A 15,990-nucleotide genomic window follows, 5' to 3' on the forward strand; every position below is an offset into this window, starting at 1 on the left:
GACAAAAAAAAGTAAACGAAAGGAGATAAGTGCATATATTGTTATTAATAATATAATTAATATCAGATTGTCTGTCTACTCTGCTGTCTATTATAAGCAACAATTAAATATTAAGAAATGTGCTTTTTCACTCACATATAACCTATATTTAATATCCTAAACTGAAAACAACTTAATCTGTAAAATGATAAAAAATTAAAGTGGAATTACAGAAAAAAATAGTAAAAGAAGCATTTTAAAGAATATAGGAAGAGCAGGTAGATGAGCCTGGTATGTCTTCACCTTGTCTCTCTAACAGAGCTGCAAACATGTTGAGTTTAAACTTGAGATATTTCAGCAGTCTGAGCCTTTAAATATGAAACACTTCTTCCATTATAACAAATGTCCCGATACATTAATGCACCCTCTTGCAAAGCCCCCAGTGCATTTAAACAAAATGCACACCAATGACAAAATAAATGTCTCCCATAGAGTGGAGTTTGCAGGTTGTACTTACTTTGTGAAGGTCGAGGTCAAGCTGAGGTAATAGTAGCGGTGATAATCCACACCAGATAGCTTCTAAAACAGGTTTTATATCGTCTCAATCCTCATTATTTGGGGTGGGGAAAGCCTTTGAGTTTGGGAAACTATTCAGGTAATAATCCTTTTTGTTTTTGTTTTAGAAATATTGAGAGGAAAGAGAGGCAGAAGAAGTCTGACAATAAAAAGAAAAACTTTCCTTTGGGAGTTTTTAAAAAAAAAGGGGCTTTGACTTTCCAGGTATAATAAATTATGAGGTATTTCTCTTCTCAGTTGTATCGAAAAAAGGAAGAAATCAAATGAAAGCCAGGAGCTCTTAATGGATCCACACTGATGTCTTTGGTTTTGCAGTCTTAAAGCAAACAGCTTCTTGTGTTGTTGATGGTGGTGTGGGAGAGAAAAAAAATCACAACTTGTCCCAGTCATGTAAATCCGCTCTCTTGCTCATTTTAACCATCCCAGATAGAATAAAAAAAAATAAAATAAAAAACACAGTTTCAACTGTAAAAACGTGCTTTTTTTTTTAAACAGACGCGTCTCCAGCATGTAAAAGGATAAAGATGCGGATCCTCTTTAGTCTGCAGGGTGCGACTATTATTCCTCCTGTGACAACTTTAAAACCCTCTTCTTTTAGTTCACAGTTCAGGAACAAGTCCTCATACATCCGGCGACATCTCTTCCTTTTATTTGTTGTAAAAACAGTTTCTTTTCCAGCAGCAGCAGCCTGGTGAACCACGTTTCTCTGTTTCGGTCCTTCTTCTTCCTCTCCTCTTCCTCCTCCTCCTCCGATCCTCCGCCGACCTGTCTGTCTGTCTGTCTTCAGATGGTGCTACAAAGAGATCCACTTTCTCCCAAAAAGAAAATCAGCTGAGCATTATTTTAACGTTGCTTTTTTTCCCGTCACAATAACACAATTTTGGTTGTTTTTTTTTGTCCAGACTTGTTTTGTCTCTTCAGTGATGAGCGGAGCTGCGCAGTAACCGCGGCTCTCTCTCCTCCGCCTCCTCTCTCTGTCCTCGCTGGAGCCTTCTGTCTGCGTTTAAACACCATCTGGAGCTCCTAACCTCTCTCTCCCTCTCTCTCTCTCCCTCTCTCTCTCTCTCTCTCGCTCTCTCTCCCGGGTACCATCAGAGAGAGAGAGAGAGAGAGAGAGAGCTGGCTGGCAGCTATGTACAGGAATCCTTTCTAAATTGAAGAAGATCCAGATTGTGGAGAACAAAAACCTCCTATATTGAGTACAAAATCATGCAATTGGAGGCTAAAACACACTGCACTATATTACAAAACCTGCATGAACGCCTATGGAACTTAATGCATAATAATTGTGGGTTACACTTGGCTAAAAAAAAAAAAAAAAACATTTCTTAGAATAAAATGCATTAAAAAAATATGTAAATAATATGCACTATATTATAAACCTGCATGAACGCCTATGGAACTTAATACATAATTGTGTGTTACACTTGGCTAAAAAACAATAAATAATAATAAAAAAAAATTTACAAAAAAATGAATTGAAAAATATGTAAATAATATGTGGATGCATGGAGTGCAAAGTGGAAACTAGTTATTTTAGATTGAAATGAGAAAGCAGTGAGGTATGTGTGTGTTGCAGTACCGCTGTCTGCCCGTGGGGGCCGCTGTTTCCTCATATCAGGACGACAAGGAGAACAACAAGGAGAAGAACACACAATTGAGTCCACCAGACTGCAGACTTTATTTACTGTAATCCACACTTGGAAAAGAAATATCAGGTTTCTAAGAGCTGAATGAATGCAAAAGAATATATTTGTCTACATGTGAATACACAGCAGTAAATATACTGCATAGCTTGTAAAAATGTATTAATGTCAGGTATTGTCTGTCATAGTCAGGTGTGGGTGGATTGATGTGAAGATGGATAGACTGAATATTACTATTATTATCACTGTCATTACTGTTATCACTCTGCATGTGTGCTTCTGTGTTACTCGTTTTAATTAGGACCTGATATAGTGAAGCACGGTGTCCTATATTTCTACCAACATTCCCATTTTATTATTGCTGCATGTTTATATCATATCTAATAGGCTGTTTCAACCCTCTATTCCTTTCAAAATGACTGTCTTACTGAAACATCTGTCCGAGTACAGGCTACTAGAGATTACGCTGCAAATAGCAATTATTCATTTTAGCTGTCAGTTACATTTTGGATTAATCTATTAATCATTTAGTCTAGGATGTCAGAAAATATTGAAAAATCAAAGGTTTTCAAAGGCAAGTTTAGTTTGCCTGCTCAACAGTCCACAACTGAAAGGTATTCAACTGACAATGTTATAAAACAGAGAAGAGCAGTAAATCCTCACTCTTGAGAGGCTGGGACCACTCACTGTTCTGACATCATTTCTTTATTTAAGACCTAGACTAGATTATTAAAATAGCCGCAGATTATTTTTCTGTCAATCAACTAATTTATTAATCGATTAATCATTTCTTTTTTGTAGATGAAAAATAGACTTTTGGCTGACCTTGGTGCATTTACAGTGATTGAAGTTTGTTAATGTGCACAACCACTTAGGGCTGCAACTAACGATTATTTTCATTATCGATTAATCTGTTGAATATTTTCTCAATTAATCGATTAGTTATTTTGCCCATAAAATGTCAGAAAATGGTGAAAAATGGCAGTCAGTGTTTCCCAAGGCCCAAGATGACGTCCTCATATGTCTTGTTTTGCCAACAAATATACATATTCAGTTTACTGTCATAGAGGAGTAAAGAAACTAGAAAATATTCACATTAAAGAAGCTGGAATCAGAGAATTTTGACATTTTTTTCTTAAAAAACTACTGAAACTGATTAATTGATTATCAAAATAGTTGGCGATTAAAGCGGCAGTAGGCAGAATGTTTTCGGCATCATTGGGCAAAAACTCCATAATAACCTTTCAGCGTAGTGTAATTAAAAAAACTAGACATCTGCACCTCCTCATGGCTCTGTTTTCAGGCTTTATCTAGCCCGTGAAGGAAGACTTTTGCCAATCACAGGTCATTTCAGAGAGAGAGTGTTCCTATTGGCTGTTCATTCATCGGAGGCAGCTGTAAATCACTCGTGAACTCTGATCAAACGGTCAAACATCTTGTATTGTACTGTTTAGCTGTAAAATGAGAAACTTTGCTACGGCTGGTTAGCGGTGCTTGGTATTTCCTCAACTGATCTCAACATGGCGGCCGGGTCACAAACTTTCTCATTTTACAGCTAAAGAGTACAAGATGTTTCTGAAAACATTTGAGAAGAGAAATAGGCATTACAGTAACAGAGTATTGATTCAAAATTGATCTGCGTTGCCTAATTTGACTGTTTGATGGGAGTTTTTGAGTAATTGACAGCTGCTTAGAGACGGCAGGCTCCAGCTCAGCTCTGATTGGTTGTTTTCCTCCAGTCTGTGAAATCTTGCAGATGCCATCAGGAGCATTGGAGGACACAGAGGCACATGATTTTTTTCAGATTACCTGTCTCATGCACTACTGTCAGGATATAGTGACCGTCTTATAAAATAACTTTTTTTAATCATGTTTGATCCATTTCTACCCACTGCAGCTTTAATTTAATAGTTGATAACTATCGATTAATCAATTAATTGTTGCAGCTCAACAACCACTAAATAAATAAATAAAATATATTAGATAAGCAGACAGAAGTATACAGAGAGAGACTGAGAAAAAGGCAGCAGGTACATCTAATTTAGTTCCTGTAGTGAGAATCCTCCACCTGTCCACACTGGTCTGTTACTCCCTTTGCCCTCTCTCCCTCTGTCGGACACACACACACACACACACACACACACATAGCCATAGAGGGGGACAGAAGACAAAGCTGACACCCTCCTGACCCCTCCTGTGTCTACAGAACAAACAGAACCAGCTTGTAAAGTACACACAGACAGCTGTTCTGCCCCGACTCCAGTCTCACCAGCCTCGCCAGCCTCCAACACAAACGCTGCCTTCATATGAAGCCAGGAGGACTGCTTTTAAAAAAAACGCTCCTGTCCTGATTAAACAATGTGAACAAACGTACACAGGGGGAAGCCCCAGTGCTCTTTGATTGGAACGTAACGGCTTCCCCCCCAACGCCCCTCTGTGAAGGAATAACTTCAGGTAACCTCAGGTCCAGTGCCAACGTTTTAGTCCACACAATTTACTGTAAGGCTGCTGCTGTAAACAATGTCAAACACACACACACACACACACACACACTAACATTACACACATAAACAGATGCACAGGCCATTACAAGCTGTCAAAGGCAGCGTGTGTAGAGTACCACGCTGGAAGTACGGTTGTCAAGGAGATGGATGGAGTGTTTATGAAACTCACTCTCTATATTTCTCTCTTTCAGAGTTATGGCTTTAGGTGTACTCATGCAGCATTGTGAGTGTGTAGTAGTAGTATGTTACTGTAGGTGGCTTATTTGTTTCCCGTGCAGAATACTGAAAAGGGAAGAGGTATATGTGTGTGTGTGTGTGTGTGTGTGTGTGTGTGTGTGCGTGTGTGTGTGTGTGTGTGTGTGGCCTTGAGTGACAGAAAGGTTGGCGATGGGGGTTGCATCCAAAGAAAGGATTCCTGTCAAGGTGACAGCTCCAGGATTGACAGGATGCTATTCTCCTCGGGAACGGCGTCAGTCAACCTGTCAGCCTCCCTGTACGACAGCCTCTCAGTCCTCTTAATTTGGCCTTTTGTTGAGCGGTCACTGGGTTAGCTGCGACACTCCATGTGGCCGGCCTGATAAACTGCACAATGAAAACACACACAAGGTAGGTGGGAACTCGCTTTCGATGAACTCTCTGTGCCATAATACTGCGACTGGAAGTCCCTTTGATGGCATTAATGACGAAAACAGCTCTTTCTTTCGATCCTCTATCTCTCTGTCACCTCACAAACACACACCTCCACCCACCCACAGCATCTCCTGGATGGTTGAGCTATAGGTTTGGTCATTGTGCTGCTGGTATGGAAATTACTATTTCTCTCTGTGTGTATGTGTGTGTGTGTGTGTGTGTGTGTGTGTGTGTGTGTCAGAGTAAAAGCAAGAGAGAAGTTCGCAGCATTTCCTCCACTCACACACACATTGTAAATCCTTTCCTATAGTGGCAGTCACAGGCTAGTGTGTTGACAGGAGATAAGGCCCTGAGCCGACTGAAAGGAACGCTAGACCCATTGTGTTCCTGCGCTCTTCTCTCTCTTCTGCTATCCTCTCCTCTCGTATGCACATTCAACAGACCACACTCTTATGGAGCTGCCATTAAAAAGTACCATTGTAGGTTGCAGGCAGTCATGAATGGGGGGGGGAAGAGTACATCTCACTTGGTCAAAACAGGAAAAAAAAAAGTAACTGTGATTGAAACGCTGATAAAAATGATTGTGTTGAGAAATCTCCCTTTGAGTCACATGCATCCTCCTTGAATATGTTTTTCTCTGATTATGTGCTTAAGAGGATGTTGTTCTCTCACTTTGTATGTTAACATCTTTAATTTGTGCATGTCCTCGAGCTGCTCCATAATGTTGTGAAAGAGGATGAGACAGAGAGAGAGAGAGAGAGTCTTTCTGTGATACGGCGATGTGGTGTAACGGATCATTGACCCGCCCACTCAAGCACGTACGCTGGAACGCTGCTTTTACAAATTGCACCCATGGACCCCCTGACATTTTGTTTGCAATCCGGCAACAAAGTGTCGGTTGTTTGAATCATCCAGACATGATGTGAATTCAAAATTCAATGCGTGCTCTTTGGAAAGAATAATGTCCTTTGAAATACTTGACTTCCAGGGTTGTTTTTTTGCCACGGAATAACTCTAATAAGAGCACTAAACAATTCATTGCTGTAGCTAAACCAGACCATTTTTCTATTCCATGTACTTTTCAGATTTTTTTATCCAATGCTTGCAAATACTGAAGTATTGCAAAAGTATTGCAATTCTTAAAGAGGACCTATTATGCTCATTTTCATGTGCATACTTGTACTTTAGGTTTCTACTAGAAACATGCTTTAATGTTAAAAAAACACTTTATTTTTCTCATACTGGCTGTGCTGCAGCACCTCTTTTCACCCTCTGTCTGAAACGCTTTGATTGAGTTCCTGCCCCACCCCCTTCAGAAAAAGCCCAGTCTGCTATGATTGGTCAGCTGGCCCTCTCTGTTGTGACTGGTCAACCAAACTCTTCGGACTCTGCTCCAGCTCCGCTCTAACTAGCTTTGTTTGAGGGCATGCCAAACAATCAACCATGCAGGTATTATGCAAATGTATTACTTGGTGACATCACCACGTTACAGAAGAAAAGGCAGGACTTCAAGCAAGGCAGTTCAGCAGCAGTGTTTCTGTAGCATGGACTTTAGGCTTTGCAACTTTGCAGACCTTTTACATGCACAAAAAACTATATAACACACTAAAGGAAAGGGGAAAAGCACAAAAGCACAATAGATACAAATCATATTTCATTTGTCTTAGATATTGCATATGCGTAGGGGCTTTCATTTCTGAGCCAAAGAAAACAGTAGAATATAGAAAATTTGATTAAATTGCCGTGATATTTTCCTAAATTCCTTTATTATACATATGCATTTATAGTCCTACTGCATAGAGTGTATATAAGAAGTGGACATAGTCACCATGACATCACCCATTGGTTTGTGGACTGCAGTTCTGAAGCCTGAAGTTCGGTACTTTGGCCGTTGCCATCTTGGTTTATTGCAACCAGAAGTGACACAAGTGGGTGGAGTACAACTGAATGCTGAATAAGTCATTTTTAGGTGACCAAAATGTTAGGATTAACTTTCATGAACTAAAAACACACTGTGAAAGGGTTAAAGTTGTAAGACCAAAACACGGACAACTCCTAGACAGGACAACGCCAAGGTAGCGACCTGTCAATCACAAGGTAGCCGCACGCCCTAAAGCATCCCCTGCTTTATGGTCTATTTGACTCTAAATGGGACCATAATTTACTAAATGAACATCTTGCCGTATTGAAGAAGACTTGAAACTAGTGACTGAGACCATAAATTCATGTTTACAATGTTTACTGAGGTAATAACTCAAGTGAGAAGTAGGCTCATTTTCTCATAGACTTCTAAACAATCAGACTTATATTTGCAACCAGAGGAGTCGCCCCCTGCTGGCTGTTAGAAAGAATGCAAGTTTAAGGCACTTCAGCATTGGCTTCACTTTTCACACACAGAGGTTGCCCAGTGTACTACTGCCAACAACTAATCTAGAAATAGGAAGGGAAACGTGTGAGACAATTTGATAAGATTATGTTCATCTGCTGGAGGATGTTAGGACGAGTTAACTTCTACAGGTGCATGCAATCTGTGTGTTTTCTTTGGCCAAGCTGCGTTAGAGCGCAAGGTCACAGCTGACCAACACAAGTGCAAACTGACAAAAGAGGAAGTGACGCCTGATTATATCAAGTGTTGACTCAAGAACAGGATATGCAGCCTGAGAGGGAAATGGACAGTAAAAAAGTCCTCAGTATGCAGGTGAATACGCCCTCACACACTCACACGAGAAAGTCACTGCTATATATGACTGTGTTTCCCAAGAGACAAAATGTGTGTGTGCGCTTGTGTGTAAGTGCATGTTTGTGTGTGCAGACAGTTGGTGGTGCTGGCACTGGAGATAGTGAGAAGAGGGGGATGAGGCACTGTATCAAGTTGTGAACATCTGTTCCTCATAGAAACCACAAAGCTGGTGCTGAGGAAACAGAGAGGATAACTTCTCTCTCTCTCACACACCTCATCACCACCTCTTCCCACACATACCTCTCACTTTTTTCCATTCCTTATTTACTCCGTTTTCCTCCCTCTTTTTGCATCATCATCAACATCCATCTTTTCCCACATTATTGATGATCTCTGCCACATTTATTTGCTCGTATCTTTAATAAGCAACAGATGAGTGAAAAGATTACATTTCCACATGTACAGTAAGGTTGGTCATTATTTATTACAAAATGTGTCTAATTTTTGCAGTGTCATTCTGGTTGTGATAACAATGTTTATCAGCTTAACGGCTGCGATATGGTGACATGGCAAAACTGCCACACAGAAGAGATAAACAAGAATCATAAAACTTGTGCACACAAACTTACAGTATGTGTGGTACGTAATCCAGCCACAAATTCACAAATTACATCAGATATTAGAATTTTGTGAGATTGTAATGAGCTTGAATTAAAAATAAAAGAATTGAGGGTAAAGATGAAAAGGTTACTGGTACTGTATCAAAATAAACTTAAACTTAATTACATTCGTCATATACATACAGGTACATACATGAAACTTGACCTCTGCATTTAACCCATCCTATGCATTTTTAAGAGCAGTGGGCTGCTGTAAAGTGCCCGGGGAGCAACTTGGGGTTCATTGTCTCGCTGAAGGACACTTGACATGCAGACAGTAGGTACTGACTGCAATGTAAACGCATCAGCGTGATGCTAAACTCAGAGCTTGTGACGTGGAATAAAAAGTGAGAAAGGCCGCTTATGGCGGGCGGGATGGGAAGTGCACTGGTCCAACAAACACAGGACTTTCAACTAGGGAACTGGTATTTTGTTTTGTAAGTTACATTTAGGGCTGGGTATCTGTGAACCGAAATAACCCAGTACCAAGTAGTATCAAAACTTCTCCAGTCAAACGATATCTGCAATCGATCTAGAAAAAAATGACTGTTAGCGTTCTTCAATTAATTGCAACTTTTGATTGGCTCACTACCGCAGCAGCTGTTACCCATACAGCCGGGATTGCCTGCCTGCATACGGTTGTGAACACAGAGATGTCTGAGCCAACGGCGAGCAGCTAATGGTGCTAACGGTGCTAACAGCGCTATGACAACAGCAATTCCATTCACATGATGGGTATCGAATGAAGTACACTATTGGTATCGGTATTACTTTAAGGGTACTGATATTGGTACCGGCATAATTATTTAAATGATACCAAGACCCAGTTACATTAGTGACATGTTTTTTAGTGACGTTTGTGACATGTTTTCTGTACTGATATTACATTGTTTCGGTACGTATTGCACTTAGTTTACGTACTTATTTTAAGCCCAACCATGACGTTTTTCCTAAACCTAACTAAATGGTTTTGTTGCCTTAACCTAAGTGAGTGGTTTTGTTGCCCCCTGCTGGTACTGCACCTTCATACACACGTGTAATATTCACGCATCGTCGAAGCAAAACGTGACACACTATCCTCTGGCAGACATGCAGGTCTATTCCACGCTTTGGCGTGATACCAGGTTGGTCGATGATGTATCACAAAGTGACATCAAGATAGGGAAAGTTGTGTACTTCGTGATCTCCTCTTGTGAGAGAAAACTGTAAAGAATAGCCTATTCATAGCTATAGAGGATTAGGATTGGCACAAAATTACGAAGTCTATGATACAGCAGACATGAGCCGAGGCTTTGTTAGGGATTCACTGCACCTTCTCCCTCAAAGTCCCTTGATTTAGTCCTTTCTCCTTTTCTTCCTCTCTCCATCTCTCTCTCATTGCCTTCCTCCCTCTATCTGGGCTTGCTGTGAGGGTGTGCTAGTGCTGGGTGGCAGTTCCTTATTGTAGAGTGTCTATACGAGTGTGTGTGTGTGTGTGTGTGTGTGTGTGTGTGCGTGTGTGCGTGAGTGTGTGTGTGTGTGAGTCTGTATGCTGTGTGCGGCTGATAAGACCCAGGGAGAAGAGCCAGCGTGCCGACATATTCTTGCCACCACGGTTATCGCCCGTCGCAGCTGTGCCTGAGCTCTGCGACATCTGCTCCCTCACAGGAAGCCTATGCTGCAGCTCACAACACCTCTCTCACACACACACATACACACACACACTCACGCACAAACACACACGTTTTGCTACTGCTTCTTTTCCATACAGTGTGAACATATCGCTGGACACACACACACACACACACATGCGGTTACATAAGGTAAACTACTTGAGACAAAGAGCTGCAGTTCACATTGACACATTTTGATTTCCTCAGAGTATGCATCTGTTAGTGTGTGTGTGTGTGTGTGTGTGTGTGTGTGTGAGAGAGAGAGAGAGAGAGAGAGAGAGAGAGAGAGACGAATGGGTTGGAGCACCGACACCAGAGTTCTTCTGGGTTTTTATCACAGAATTACAGGGGGGATGCTTATGACTAAGCCTAATTATAGAGGCCTTATCGCTGCGACGTTCACAAAGCTCATTACTGCCAAGAGACGGCAGGCGCTGCAGGTAATTCACTACGTCGGGTATTAGTCCTTGCTCTGGCTTACAGTTTCTACATATTTAGAGTCTATAAAATTGGCCCTTTAATGTCTGATTCTTAATGCATCTCTCTTTCCTCGAACCCTTTGCTGAATCAAGTGAAGGTTTTCATTTTTTACCCAAAGGCAGTACTTCAGTGTTTTCACTGCTTTAAGAATCAATTACATTTTTTTTTCTCTTCTCTTCCCTTTTTCCTGGATGTATTTCAAGTATCCCTCATCTGTCCGCAAAATAAAGTTTTCGCTTTGTCATTCACCGCGATGAACCCTCATGACCTGCATGTGTATGTTATTATGAAGCCATTGAAGCTGAACAGTGAAACTATCTAGTTCTGTTCCCTGCAGCTGTATGGGGATGTCCAGAGGAAGACCCCCCACCCACCCAATGCTCCAAAAACCTCTTTCCCTTTCCAGTGCCACGGCACAAATGTGATCAACTGGGCTTGTTAATAATAATGTCAAGTTTATTTGTGCTTGACAGCTCATCTGAAGACCATAATACATGACAATAAGCACTTGGTGGCAAATTTAATCCTGATTCATGATTCAATTTGATCTCTAAACCGAGTTTGTTTTATATAAATGGCCAAAAAATACAGTAAACGCACTGGGAGAGGAAAGCTCATTTAGATGGTAATATTTGATGTCATCCTAACCTTGAAACCTCAGTTTCAATCATCAAATAACAGGTCTGCTCGAAACATGAAGAAACCTCACGTTGCCCTTACAGCACGCAGCGCTAAGTCAACACAAACTGATTATCCGTCAATCACTCCGACTTAATGAGGAGAGCTGACAGCTGCGGGACCCTCCGTCACTCATCGCGGCAACACACTGCCAAAAGATTTCATGAAACAGGTCCTTTAAGATGACAAGCTCCTACCTTCGCTACATCTGTAGTAGCCGCCGGTCGCCAGGTTTAGATCGAGGCTTCCATGCTGGAGGCTGTGGCCGTTGGTGTGTTTACCCCTCAGCTCTCTGTGGCTGATCAGTGTGACCGTGGGGACACGTGGAGCGAACGCTGGGGCAGAGGAAGCCCCAGCTCTCTGGTCAACCTTCCTCTGGCGCTCCAAATGGACTTTGGAAGACATGTTCGGACCTTCAAATCTCCACCGTCAAGATCTCAACTTGCCGATTTCTTTGGGAGGTGAAGGGATTCAGGGTTTATGGTGACACACTGTTGGTGTAAAGGTACTACATGCACACTGGCAGGTCAATGCAGCAAAGACAATGAACCCTAAAAGTCTCTATGAGCTCCAAAATGCTACGAGGCTTTCCTGCTGGACCTGCTCTTCCATATGTCCTTGAGACTTTACATGTTGTTGCTCATAATATTCAGCCAGTTTACCTTTGAGAGACCCCTGCAGATCATTGTATGACCCACTGAAGTGTCATGCAAGGACAAGGACGTAGCTGCTGTTAAAGCTCCAAACAGAGAAAAACTAGAAAACAGCCAGAGGTTGCTTCCTCTTCTTCCTTTCACCTCTTCATTAATGATCCTCGTTGTATTATTCCTGGATTCCTCTGATATTATTTCTTTGCTTCATGTCTGCGTACAACTTTGAGAAATGCATGATAGTTGTATGTTGATACCCACGAGTAACAGTCTCTGTCCTCAGCTCAAAGTCTCTTTTGCTGTCCCCTTTAGATGCACTTGGCACCATCTACCTTTCTTTCTTCTTTTCCGTTCATCTGGTTCTTTCTCGATCTCTTGTCTTCCGGCAGAGTGTGTGTGTGAGAGTGTGCGTGTGTCAGCGGCAGGTCAGTTTGTCTCGTGGCTTCTGGCTGAGGGGCCGTGCTCTCATCTGAACCCTCCTCCTGCCCTGCCTGCCAGTGCCGCTCAAACGAGAAGTGTGTGTTAGTATGTTAAAGTTTGTGTGTGTGTGTTTCTGCGTGTTGCAGGGCTGCAGCCCCTGGGGAGGCAAGGCAGCAGAACTGGCTGTGGTGATAGCAGCAGACAGCAGCAGGCAGAAGGACCTGGGCCTCCGTCTGCGCTTCCTCTGTCAGGAACCAGCTGTGTCTGCGGCCAGCAGCCGCTCCTTCCCTCCTTGCATCATTTGTTCTAAGTTACCCCCTTTCCCTCCTTCCTAGGATCCTTTGCTTCTGTGCACCTTGGACCTCAGTGGCTATCATGACACTTTAGGTTGTCCCATCTCCAAAAACTCATCCTTCTTGTCCATCCATCTGCTCATCCTCAGAGTCTTTCCTAACATTACACTAGTTGCTCCAACTTTAGTGTATCTCTACCATGTTGTTTTGCATTTCTTCTTCGCTAGCATGCGTCTCTGTGTTTTTTATTCTCTTTCTTTGGCATTTTTTGTGTGCATTGTAGTTCACAGTTAAGTGCAACAGGAAATACAGCCAAGGGTATCGTGGTTAAATGATAATGAACGATCTGATAAATAATAGTTGCATGTCGCAGTTCACCAAAGCTGAACTTTACACGGAAGATGATAACAGCTATTCTACGGAAATGAACTGATTTTAGTTTATAGTTTTGCTGTCATAAATGCTGATGTGACCGAGTACTTGTTAGGTTACCTGGACCCCCAATATTTTAAATAATATTCCATCATCCACATCTTTTGACTATGTATAGTCCTCATAAACCACATCCCACATTAGCCTGTACAAACCTGCTCCTACAAAATTACATTCCCATACAACTAAATTCTCAAATATGTTTGGAGGGCCGCGTATTTTCTATCAGATTACAGTCGTAGTTTTAAAAAGTTTTAAACAGTTTTAAACACATGGTTGACTTTGTAAATTGAAACAAAACAAAAAACACTACAACACTACTTAGTTAGGTTTAGGCAACAAAACTACTGGGTTAGGTTTAATAAAAAAAACATCATGGTTTGGCTTAAAATGACTACATAAGTCAACATTGACTTTTAGTTTCACACAGGACATGAACAGTGGCCTCCTGGGGGAAAAGCCGGTGTTAGTTTGACCCATCCACCTCCAATCCCACCCGACCATAGTGTACTTTCTCGCTTGTTATACTCATTATTATACCACGTAACTGTCAATAACGGTCGCTCAATATACTACGTCATCTGCTCTGTGCGTTGCTCATTGTGCTACGTCACTTGGTGCCGCTGACTTTTGTGGTATGTCAAAGACAAAAACGTAATCCGCAACAAAATACATTTTCCTTCCAAATGTAATTGAGAATGCAGTTTAGTTGTATGGGAATGTAATTTTTAGGAGACAGGGCTGGCCTGTAATAGACAAAATGTCTTTCTACAGGAGATACCTTTGCATGTGTGCACCAAAAGTTGTCAGGTTAAAGGGGAATTTTAAATTTTCCTGTGAGTCCCCTAATCCCGAGAGCTGGCGGGAAGGATGATTGAAAAAATCCCAATCCCGCTGTTTCGATTGGTATTCCTGGCAAATATAAACCCCAGTTTGGTCCACCAACTACAGTAAAAAAATCTTGGTTTTTAGCTTGTCATTTTGTGTTGGTGGACAGATAGCTTGTCGAAGATAACAAAAGTTTTGGCCTGGGTGATGAGAGCCGTGAGACTCAACCTTTCAGTCTATATGCAAGCTAGAAACTGAAAACAACTAGCTATAAGAGTCCAAAAGCTTTACATATAACTACAAAGCGGTGCATTCATTCTTCCTGGGTTGAAAGCTATTAGTGACTGTATTGTTAATATTAACAATAATGCACACTTTTTCAATGCCCTAAGAATTGAAAAAGGGGCAAACAAGGATCTTTGAAGTAAGGATAATTGTGACCATTAAAGTCGCTAGTGAAGAAAATGTCAAAATTGATGTTCAGAAAAAACACTAAAAGCACAGACACATTGAAACAATGTCGAAAATAGAAAATACTCTTCTGTACATTCAAACATAAGACCCATTGACCATTTCATCAGAAGTTCACACCACAATTTTGTTTTCGAGTTTGATGTGGACACCGCTTCTCATCAAGTCCAAGGTTACTTCTCATTTCATTCCACATAAACAGAGGTTTCCCCCTTTGAAGCCATTCCAAAGAAATACACAAGAGTTAGGAGCCAAGGTATAGTTTCTTTGATTCTTTGTCATTTTAACTTTTTAATGTGATTTGGCCCTTCATTCTTCCCCCCACCACACTACACCATGTGGGTAACAATAAGCAGTCACCTCTAAATAGAGAAAAGTCACGCCTGTTCTGGGAAAAGACATATGCTCAAACTCTGCTATCTCACATTTAGAATCAAAGATGCCAAAGTAAACTACTCAAAGCTCGGACAGCTGAAAGGGGCTCTCATGTGAAACTCTAGCAACATTGTAGCCATCACCTCCTTGACCTCTGACCCCCCAGGACTCATTAACCCCTAACCCAGACCGAGTGGCCTGTGCTTATGACAGCACACACACATGCACACACACTACCACATATTTCTGTTGGACCAAGTAAGTGTGCTGATGAGAGAAGTGAGAGGGGATGTGAGCACACAGATGTGCCAAGCGCCAGGCTGAAACCAACGCACACATGGTCATCAGCAGAGAGGAAGTGAGAGAAACTTATGTTGACGTCTTTGGGGCGTGGGGGACGGAGAGAGAGAGAGAGAGAGAGAGAGAGAGAAAGAGAGAGAACTGATTTCTCTATAAACCCACGTGTATACAGCACATAAAATGTAAGTGCTTTTTTATTTTCAACAGCTAAACCAATGGGATTTCCCACATTTACAAGTGTCCATGCATAAGACATTCACATTCTGTATTAAAGTCAATATAAATCTCAATTATAGTGAAATTGAAGTGCAAATTATATTTATTATAGGGTTTGAATTCCCAGAGCAACTGATTACATTTTGGCACAGACTCTTTTTGGGTTAAAGGGATAATTTGGGTGTTTTGAAGTGGGTTTGTATGAGGTACTTATCCATAGTCGGTGTATTACTTACAGTAGATGACAGTCGGCACGCCCCCAGTTTGGCGAAGCAGACAGGAGTACCGACACAGGACTTATAAACTTATCTGTGCTCTCTTCAAAGCAGCCAGACTCCGTTGACAAAAACAGTATAGAGAAGTTACACTTTTAGTTCAGTTCCTCGTCGGAAAGGGCTGTCTGACGGCAAGATAGAGCGGTGGAAATATTCTAAATATAGCGTACAATTAAATGATATGGTTCTTTTTAGGTGGGCCTTTCTTTTAGGTGGCTAAAATATGTTTTTCTGCTGGCCCCGTTC

General features: G+C 41.5%; 1 protein-coding gene across 5 annotated transcripts in view; it reads right to left on the reverse strand.

Moving 5' to 3' along the window:
• The window catches only part of cbfa2t3 (CBFA2/RUNX1 partner transcriptional co-repressor 3), a 51,872-nt gene extending 38,927 nt beyond the window's left edge, over window positions 1-12,945 (reverse strand). Inside the window, exon 1 of one of the 5 annotated variants that reach the window (XM_037747487.1) lies at window positions 11,682-12,945. In XM_037747487.1, the coding sequence (XP_037603415.1) occupies window positions 11,682-11,889 (208 nt within the window). In that variant the 5' untranslated portion in view covers window positions 11,890-12,945. Of the gene's footprint in view, window positions 1-496; window positions 3,155-11,681 lie in introns of those variants that run through there. The other 4 variants (XM_037747479.1, XM_037747523.1, XM_037747497.1 and 1 more) reach the window with 4 other exon arrangements.
• Window positions 12,946-15,990: the final 3,045 nt, after the last annotated feature.

This window comes from Sebastes umbrosus, chromosome 2 (assembly GCF_015220745.1).
Source record: "Sebastes umbrosus isolate fSebUmb1 chromosome 2, fSebUmb1.pri, whole genome shotgun sequence".
In the NCBI taxonomy this organism is placed as follows: Eukaryota; Metazoa; Chordata; class Actinopteri; order Perciformes; family Sebastidae; genus Sebastes; species Sebastes umbrosus.